Source organism: Populus euphratica, unplaced genomic scaffold (genome assembly GCF_000495115.2).
Source record: "Populus euphratica unplaced genomic scaffold, PopEup_1.0 scaffold2.1, whole genome shotgun sequence".
Lineage (NCBI taxonomy): Eukaryota > Viridiplantae > Streptophyta > Magnoliopsida > Malpighiales > Salicaceae > Populus > Populus euphratica.
The window spans coordinates 1,027,623-1,037,948 of NW_011499846.1; the positions used below are offsets into that span (position 1 = coordinate 1,027,623).

A 10,326-nucleotide genomic window follows, 5' to 3' on the forward strand; every position below is an offset into this window, starting at 1 on the left:
TTTAAGGGCATAGACTCTTACAGTGTCCCAAGTGCACTGTACTTCCTCAGACATATCATCTGAAGAATATATAATTCTCCACACGAGAACGATAAGTTGAACTCCACGTCATATTATTCAACGATGTATTTTTGTATTAATTACGAGCCACGATGATATAGAAGAATATACTGTTGTTTACAAAATCATGTGTAATCCATATTCTGCAGTGGTAAAATGCAAATTTTACAGATTAGTTTGGAGAATAATCTTGCTACTTTGAGTATTTGATTGTTGAGAAATAATATTATTTTTTAAAAAATAACTATAAATTTATTTGATTATTTTTTTATTATATTTTATTGGATTGTTATTTGGTTAGATTCAAAATTCTTCTGATAAAATCTTTTAACGACATCAAATTTTGGTGCAATAAAAAATTTAAGGTAATTATTTTCAATTTTTTTTCTTTTTTCCTGGTCTTTTTTTTTCTTTTTTCTTCTTTTTATTTTGTCATGTCGTTATCTTTTGTTTTGGTTTTTAATTTTATAACCTTTTCAATATATTCTCGATAACTATATAAAAAAAATGTTCCAATCCTATTCATATAATTTAAAATTTCTTGGAATTTCTCCTGTATTTTTTTTTTTTAAAAGAAGCTTTGTTAAACTTTTAATTTACTAAATAACTAACCTATATAAAGCTATTTTTATATTATTTTTTCTTAGTTCTCTATCATATTTTTTATTTATTAAATCCCCGTGTACATGCTGTAATATCTCACAAAAACATCTTACCCGAGAAAAATAAAAATAAAATTCAGAAAGTAGGTTATTCGGGGGTACAACATCGGAATTTTGAGAACTAGATATTAACATTGGGAAATCTTAAACTGCACAATAGAAATGAAATTTACCCTAAAATCGTTTTTCTATGAAGTGGATAAATAAAAGCATTGGAGTAACCTATCTATAGTCAGGAATAACATGCAGGCTGTGGTTAACTGGCCCAGCTGATTTACTTAATAGATTCTGTTCGGCAGCACCTGCTCTCGTCTTTATAGCTCCTACTTGTTTCCTGACCTCTTGTTTGAAACTTGTTACTTGTATATGTCTCTACTTGCTCGTGCTAGGATCGGATTTAGTAAAAAAAAACGGTGGGGAACTAATGTAAAGCTAAGTTCACAGGAGCTGAAATTAATGAGAGAGTCGGGACAAAACAAGCAATGGACCAGCCAAGTGAGTAAATGTAAGAAAAACAAAACATTGAAATATGTTGTAGGGTGTTTTGTTGGGGGGGCGGCTCGAGAAGAAGACACTCGAGATCTAAACATTTTAGACTAGTGTTCTTTGCAATTCCACGCCTTTGTCCCACTTGATAGGTGCCATGAACATTGCTATTCCCAAACAAATCATGGAGACTTTTGTCCCGATTCTTTTTCTAGAAACAGTACATCACGAGGATTCAATACTCACCGGCTAGCTAGGAAAAGGGAAATTACCATGAATTTCAAAGACCAATTCTGTGTAAATGCAAGCTAAGATAGAGAGCAGGGATAGTCAAGTACAGGAAGGTGTTTTGGTTTGGTGGGTGTGCACTGACCTTCGTCTATTTTACTGAACAAGGATACAAGTTAAGACCTAGATAACCGTACAATTAAAAACCATTTTAGGCTGAATCTCACATAATTTGTACGAATGAAATAATAATAAATCGGGTTCATACAATCATTTCTCAGGTTGAGATATAAATCATACTTTATATGTGAAACCATAAGATGTTACTGGGATCGAGATCCAATATCCATGACCATGAGCATTATTAATATATATTAATATGCTGTGTGAAGATTTCTTGGAGGTGAAAACGTGATTCATGTTCCATGATAGAAAATAGAACAAATAACGTGGAATAACACCAAACATGGAAGAAACAGTGCTCCTCGTATCCTGTCCTATCTCAAGCTTGTAAAGAGAAAGTGCTACTGGTGCATCTCGGGTCACTCACTCGAATCTGGCCCAGAAAAAGAAAATTCAATTGGAAAGGATTCGCAAAAAACATTTCTTTCACTACACGCGACTTCGGAGCCCAGATGTGGGGTAAGTGGGCAACGGTAATGGTAAATGGCCCATGAAAAAACAGAAGTGGATAATCCAACTCTTTCTCTCAATTATTGCCGATAAATGCAGCCCAGAAGGGAGCCCATATGCATTTTTCACACCCCAATAGAATGCAAGTTATAATAATCATATTAAGTATTTTGTTTGCACTTTTTTTTATATTGAAAAAAAAAAGAGAGGCTGAACTTAGGATGAATTTAAGGGTGTATATTGTAGGAGATTTTGATTTTGAGTCCTGGGAATCATTATAATTTGAATAATCACTCCTAAAACTTTTAAAACAAATTTCTTTGCAAGAAAAAAAGGCATTGTTTACGTGTATGTTAATTTTTTTATATCATAAATAATTTTGTAAACTTAATTGAAGGTTACATGTATTAAAAAATCAATTCAATATAAAAACTTAAACTATTAGGTAAAATTTTAATATATAATTTATATTATTTTTTAACACACCCCTTAAGTAAAAACCCTTTAGATTTAAAACTTATATGAACTCACATTAACTTATATTTGATTTTTATCAAATAAATAGGAGTGGTGAGATTCAAACTTGTGATCACTTGGTCATCAAGACTCTGATACAATGTTAAAGAACCATCTCAACTCAGTAACTTAAGCTTTTGGGTTGAAATAGTTATTTGACGATCTCAACCTAATAGCTCAGGCTATTAGATAAAGTTTGAAGATATAATTTATGTTATTTTTTAAAATATTTTCTTAAAACCTTTTGAGTTTGAAACTTGCACAAATCCACACTACATTGTATTTAATTTTTATCACATAAATAGGAATGATGAAATGCTTGATCGTTTGGTCATTAAAATTTTGATACTATATCAAAAAACCATCTCAACCTAATAGCTTAAGCTATTGGGTAAGGTCTTATGATATAATTTGTATTATTCTCTATGTCAAAGAATCAATTTAATGTAAAAGCTTAAGCTATTAGATAAGGTCCTATAATATAATTTATATTATTATCTAACAACATGATTATTTTTAAGAGCCAAAACTATTAAGAAAACTTGTTAATTTAAGATTTTTAGTCAATTATACACTTTTACCTGGGTTGAAAAATAAAAACAATAAAATTTAAATTAAAAATATTATTTTATAATTAACCATTTACTACTTGGTTATTATTTATTGAACTATCAGCTTATTTGCTATGTGGTTATTGATATCACACTTGTAAGGAAGCATAACTATCAAATCTAACTTATTTAATAAAATCTAACTTGTTTAATAAGTTGATTTAAAAAATTCAAAATTTAAAGTCTAATATGATGTTTATGAATTGATAATAATTTAACTTTTTTTTACATCAATACCTAGACCGAGTCTGATTAGTATGCAAGGGAATGACTATGAACAGATTTGAATTCAAATATTTGTAAGTTTTATATTGAGTTAGACAATGGGCATAGGCTTATCTGATGGAGGATTAATTATTTCTTTATTTTCAAATCAAAGAAAGTCTTAATCACCTCTCAAATTTCTTAGGCATTGATGATCTAAAAATGAGAACACTTACTAGTTGATTGACAGACGGGTCAAGCTGATTGATTAGACACGAAAGCCAGAAAAGAATCTAATGCACGCACAACTCATGCTTTTTAACCATTTACTAATTCTAAACGTGGCCCAGATTGAATCTTACTTTAAACTAGAATTTCTATATTAAAATAATACTGTATTTGTTTTTTTTAAAGAAAAAAATTAAGTTTAATTAACATGTCAACTGGGTCATCACTCTAAAACCGAAGCCTCGAGGCAAGTGGAAATCGACTAGGTCCTAATTATAAATATATCAAAAGGTATCTGTCAATATAAAATATTGCATAAACAGGAGAGGGAGGCATTGTGATGTGATTAGGAAACTTGTATCGATCCCTAGGATTCAAAGTTACTCCCTTTTTTAACAAATCAAAGCTTCAATTCATTGCATTTCCCAATTGCCAATGTGATTTCGCTAAAGTGCAATTCCACGTAATTGCAGAGTCACGAACTCGGTCGTCGTTCCCATCCATCTTTGAAAGTCGATGACCATCTGAACAAATTCAATGGCTTCTCCCCATGTTGATTAGGAAGATTTTGCACATATTCCCATTTCTTCTAATTAAGCTTAGGACGGAATTTGACATCCAGGCCACGATGACGACCATTGATTATTCAATTTTAAAAATTATTCAATTTTAAAACTAGACCAAGCTAATTAATTACAAATCACGTGGATGATTGATTTTTAATCATCTTTCACCTGTTCTTATTCCAAGACAGGAAGCCGTGCTAGCTGTCTTCGTTTTACAAAATGCAAGGGAAACGACAGCTTAGTCATCTACTATACACATGATTTCAATTAAACTCTTCAAATATAAAATTTAGCAATATTACCCTAAATAAAACTATATATTTTAATCAATATTGTACCAATCAAAAGAGATTAATATATATATATATATATATATGTATATTTCGTGTGATCTCTTACTAATCATGAACACAGTCGCAAGTGATAGAAAAAGAAATATAGAACTTAGTTATTCCGGTCGTTTTTCAACAAAATATCGTTTTTTTTTTAATTTTATTTTTTAGCATAAAATGTTTTTATTTGTTGCAACTTGATATTCTGAAGAATTTGGAATAACAGATTTGAAGTGATGTTGGGCATGTGAGAAAAAATACACAAGTTTTATGAATTTTGGTAGTAAATTCTTTTGATCGCTGTAGATTAATATGGGACACAATTGAGTTATGTGCGGTAGTTTAGGGTAACTTTGACTAATCTCGAACTCTAAGAACTTAATTGAAACAGAGTATTTAGTTGAGGGACGGAATCTTAGTTACTTCACTATATAAACATAGAAACCTTTAGCTAATTCTGCATCAGACATTGAGATATCAATTCATCATTTCTTCTTTGCTTCCAAGCCATGGCCACTTGCAATGACGAGCATTTCTGTCAAGATAAGTTCTTGCTCGATCCAAAGGAAGCTAGTTTGAAGGAACTCGTTCTTCTCTTATTCTGCTCTGATGTAAAAAGTAGAAAATTCGTTGACTGCTCCGAAGAGAACCGGCTGAGAGATATTAATCGACGATGGCTAATTTTCATCTCGATTCTTGTGCAAAAAATCCTTCTTTCTTGCAGGGAAACCATGGCTCAAACAGGGCATATTTTAGAGTACTGTTTAAATCTTATCTCAAACAACGGTGGCCCTTTCAAGCTCCTGTTGAATTTTTTGAAGGGTATGTGCAGCTCCCATGAATTTTTATTTTTTCTTGGCATAAAATAAGGGAAGAATTAGAGCATAAATCAGTTTAATTGTGAATTGAAAAAAGGTTTTTGGTCACCTTTTGATCGAATCTATATATGTCCATGCATGAGTGCATGCAGTTACAATCAACCCTTTAATGCAGAATATGGGGTTCTAATAGCTAATTAAGAATGGATTGTACTTATGCAGGCAAGGTTGTGAGGCCGGATGAATCATCAGCGACGTTCAGATCTACGGTAGGACATTCTGACTGGAGAATAGAGCTAGACAAGAGTAGCAGACCCGGGGAAATAAAATATAACACTTCCTTGTCTTTGATGGCCGCCAAATTGTCATACGAAAACAAAGCTTTCATCGAAACCATCGTCAAAGATCATTGGAACGTAAGTACCAGCACTAAAACCACAGGATCAGACCTTTTGTTTTTGGTTACAACATGGATCGAGTTACAGAAAACCTAACTGTCTAGCTAGAACCCAAAAGTTGTTCCATTTTTTTGATTAATTTGTGCTTTTTTAAAAAAAAAACAATTTATGTGCTCAAACTTGGTACTTTTAATGGAGGCATATCCCTTAATTACAGTACAATATGTAGAATTAGTTCTGATCATATATACTAGCTAGCCGTGAAAAAAAAAAAAAAGAGCAGCTCCAGAGATTAATGAAAATGTTTCACTGATATCCCATGAGATGTAACGATGGTTGTTTTTCGTTTTCTTTTCACTTTTCTGCAGATGGAGTTCTTGGGTTCCTACGACTACTGGAACGGTAAGAAGCAAGGCTTATACTTTCAATCATAGCTACTCAGCCCGCCCAGGCTAGTCGGTTGATATGATATATAATTTAATTATTTGGAGTAGAGTACAAGTCAGTTTATTTTCAATTTGTGGTTAACCTAATTAATTAATTAATCATGTGCTCATCCACTTGATGATTAAATGTAATCCACTTGATTAATCTAATTAAATTTTTATTAAATTCTTGGATTTGAATTAATTTTATAAAAAATTTAATTTTTTTTATTTAAGTTACTATATATTTTACTTAAACTCGAACTTGGATTGAATCAAACTTCATCCTAGACTAGATAAGTATGTTTTCAATTAAAAAATTAGAGGTTATCATTTCTCGGAAAAAACACTATATGATAATGTTGTCACAATTGATACGGAGGTCCGTATGATCTAAGAATTAATATCAAATTTAACACCATCTCTTTGAAATAACTCTCAGCTAAGTCAATTCACGTCGAAGAAACTTTCCATTTCAAGTTAGGAATTTTAGCAAGACATTTCAAGGATGAGAAAAAACATAAACGTGGATAAGATGTTAAAGTTTTAAAACGATGGTCTTGTTTTGAATACAGACGAGCAAGATTCAGAATTGAAGCGTTGTTCGTAGAAAGAGAATAGAGACACAAAGAAAAGTAAACATGTTGTAAAATCCGAAGCTCTCTTGAACTTTAAGCAACATGAGGTCAAGGTATTCTAAGAACAAAAACATTAGGTCAAGGTGATGTAGGCTGCGAGATACACGAGGAAATTAGTTGACTGGTGCACTCCATTCTTTCTTCTTCTTCTTCTTCTTGCATCGTTAAAAAAACACTCCATCGCGTAGGAGAGCACGAGAGATCAAACTAGTTTATTTTATTAAAAGTGGCCCTTTTAAAATTTAATGGTAGATTGCAATTTAGTTATTTTAATAATTTTTATAGAAAAAAAATCATAAATCCCCCTCCCCACCGGGCTGGAGTTGCTTGTAAATTCTCTAAGCTACCCTTTTCAAATGCATTTTTGGTTTTCTTTATGCTTGGTGAGACTTTGACTAAAAATAAAGGATAAATTGTCAAGAAAACTAATGAAAGGACTGAAGCGTTTGCTAGGAATATAGTTGTGCATATATTTGATATTTAATTTGATGTATAGTATTTTTTAAAAATATTTTTATATGAAAATATATTAAAATAATATTTTTTATTTTTAACATAAACATATTAAAATACTAAATGTTAACATAAAAATATTAAAATACTAAAACAATTATTAATTTAATATTTTTTTAAAACCACAATCACACACGCAAAATAAAAACATATTTGTCTGAACATCTGATTTGAATGCCGCACAGGGTACCAGGAAAGGGCCTCAACGCAAGCATTAATGTTCCAAGATAAGAAGGTTGACCCAACCTTAATTGTGGTGGCTTTCAGAGGGACCAACCCATTTGATGCAGATGACTGGACCACAGATGTGGATCTCTCGTGGTATGACCTTCAAGGCATTGGTAAGCTCCACCGTGGCTTCATGAAAGCCCTAGGCCTACAAGAGAATGGCTGGCCCAAAGAAATTGAACAAGGCAGTGGCCATTTTTATGCATACTACGAAATTAGACAAATGCTGAGGGACATATTGCGCAAGAATGAGAAGGCAAAATTTATATTAACAGGGCATAGCTTGGGTGGGGCTTTGGCTATACTGTTCATGGGAGTGTTAGCATTACACCAGGAGGCTTGGTTGCTTGAGAGATTGGAAGGGGTTTACACCTTCGGGCAGCCCAGAGTAGGAGATGGACAATTTGGGGAATTTATGGTAGATAAGTTGAAAAGGTATGAAGTAAGGTACCTGAGGCATGTCTACAGTAATGACATGGTGCCTAGATTGCCCTATGATGACAATCTTCTTTTATTCAAGCATTTCGGTCCCTGCATCTACTTCAATAGCTTCTATAAACGAAAGGTCAGTGCTCTCTCGCCCTCTTGCTTTGCTTGTAAATTCCAACCAGATGACTCTTTTCTTGACTCGATTATGTATCAGCAGAACTCAGTATTCAGTAAGATTGTTGATAAGTCACTAACACAGCCATGAATGATAATTGTGATCGGGACGCAGGTTATGGAAGAAGAGCCGAACAAGAACTACTTCTCTTTGTTGTTGATACTCCCCAAGTACCTCAATGCTGTCTGGGAGCTTATCAGAAGTTTTATAATCCCTTACCTCCAGGGCCAGGACTACAGAGAGAGTTGGTTTATGAGACTGCTAAGGATTGCAGGATTGATAGTTCCAGGAATACCAGAACATATTCTTCAAGATTATGATAATTCTACCCGGTTGGGATCCCTTCAACTCAAGGATTCTCAGCAAGAACTTCACCAAGAGTAAGAACCGTTAAAATGACAACACCAGCCGTAAATAATAACTGACCAAGTCAGCTTTGATTATCGGTTCCTTTGCAGTTTATCTGTTCTTCAATGTTGCTTTCTTATTTCTCATTTCTTAAAATAATAAATCTCTTATTAACATGGTTTTCCTAAAATAATAATAAAATAATATAGTTTAGAATATAATTAGTGAAATAATATAGTTTGTACATGCAAGCGACATTTAACTTTGCCATTTTTCATTGATGCAACATTTTAAATAAATAGTGACTACACAAATCACAATGTAAAAAATAAGAGAGAATAAAAAATAAAAATTTAAAAATATATTATTTAAAATTTTTTGATAAAATATATCTGATAATACTAAAAAAATCATTAACAATAATTTAATCGGACTATATTTATCATTTAAATAATACAAATAATTTATTTATTTTTGACAACAAATATACTCCATTCCAATCATTATTAGTGATTTTTATTAATATTATTAAATTTATTTTATTTAGATTTTTTTATAAAACTAGTGATCTTGTAATCAGAACATTAGTATATATATAAGATTTTCCTTTTCCTTTCTCTATCATCTCTTTTCATCATATTTTATGCATCTTATTTCATGATTTTTTTTTTAACATAATGTTTTTCTACAACAACAAAGTTGAATGTAGTATTTTTCAATTGTTACATATAAAAATTATATTGTTTTATCAATTTCTTTCTAAATTATATTATTTAATAATTTATTAAAAAAAATATACTAATTTTCAAAAAAATAAAAATCCTCATTTTATCAACATGCTATAATAAACTCTTGAACAAAACCTTGACCAGGACAATAACCCCACCTCATCGGCAACATTGTCTGCCACATTCATCACCACCTACCCACCAATGCAATCAATTGTGAACATGATAATAGTAATCAATGCAACCTATATATATATCATCTTATAATTATTGACAACAGGAAAAACAATAATTATTACTATCACGATAAATATCATAATGATCATCATTATTATCAATGAGAAAAGATTTCCCTTCATTTATTAGCGTGAAACGACAACAAGAATAAGGTTAAATTAAGGAATTCCAATCACTCAATTTATAAATAGTGCGAATTTGGAGGAACATATTTTATCATAAACCAAAAGGTTCAGAAAACAAAACTCAAATTAAAAAAAAAGGCGTAAATAAACAAAATAATAATAATGATAATAATACCGAGGCGGCCTTCTTCAATCTTGTTCCGGAACCAAATCATCTTAATTAAGAACAAAAAACAAAAGCGTTTAAGGGATACATGCTACAGCGGCTGTATACAACTAGTGGGTGTCTGAGAATATTTTCAGATTATTTTTTAAAATAATTTGTTATTTAAAAATTATTAGAATAATTTTTTTTTATATATAAAATTTTTATGTGAGTATATCAAAATTATTAAAAAATATTAATTTAGATTTTATTTTATTTATATATTTTTGTATTATTTTGATATACTAGTATTAAAAATAAGTAATAAAAAATATTTTTAAATAAAAAAAATAATTTTACAAACAATCATTTACGCGTTACAAACACTACCTTAATCTTTTCTCTCCCAAAAAATCACTTCTAAAAATCTTCCAGAAATAAAAGTAAAAGCTGTGTCAAGCATACCCTGAATAAATAATCGAGGACACGAATCACAAACTTCTAACTCTTTCAAGCAAACCGTCAAACACCATATGCAAAAAGAAAGTCGGAGTTGCCTCTGAGCATTTGCGATCCATGCCATTTAAGCCGAC

The 10,326-nt window shown here is 31.2% G+C and overlaps 1 protein-coding gene across 1 annotated transcript; it reads left to right on the plus strand.

Annotated features, from left to right (window-relative positions):
* Positions 1 to 5,000: 5,000 nt before the first annotated feature.
* On the plus strand, positions 5,001 to 8,628 carry LOC105129400 (uncharacterized). The gene is made up of 5 exons (XM_011031444.1): positions 5,001 to 5,348; positions 5,567 to 5,760; positions 6,111 to 6,144; positions 7,504 to 8,111; positions 8,265 to 8,628. Exons 1-5 carry the CDS (start codon positions 5,036 to 5,038, stop codon positions 8,532 to 8,534), a joined length of 1,419 nt encoding a protein of 472 aa, XP_011029746.1. The 5' UTR covers positions 5,001 to 5,035; the 3' UTR covers positions 8,535 to 8,628.
* Positions 8,629 to 10,326: the final 1,698 nt, after the last annotated feature.

What these genes read in the sequence shown, in the direction of transcription:
- LOC105129400 (XM_011031444.1), top strand. Translation starts at nt 5,036, where the DNA reads ATGGCCACTTGCAATGACGAGCATTTCTGTCAAGATAAGTTCTTGCTC. An exon ending in CCTGTTGAATTTTTTGAAGG is followed by an intron (nt 5,349 to 5,566) that starts GTATGTGCAGCT and finishes GTACTTATGCAG; the next exon opens with GCAAGGTTGTGAGGCCGGAT. An exon ending in ATAGCTTCTATAAACGAAAG is followed by an intron (nt 8,112 to 8,264) that starts GTCAGTGCTCTC and finishes ATCGGGACGCAG; the next exon opens with GTTATGGAAGAAGAGCCGAA.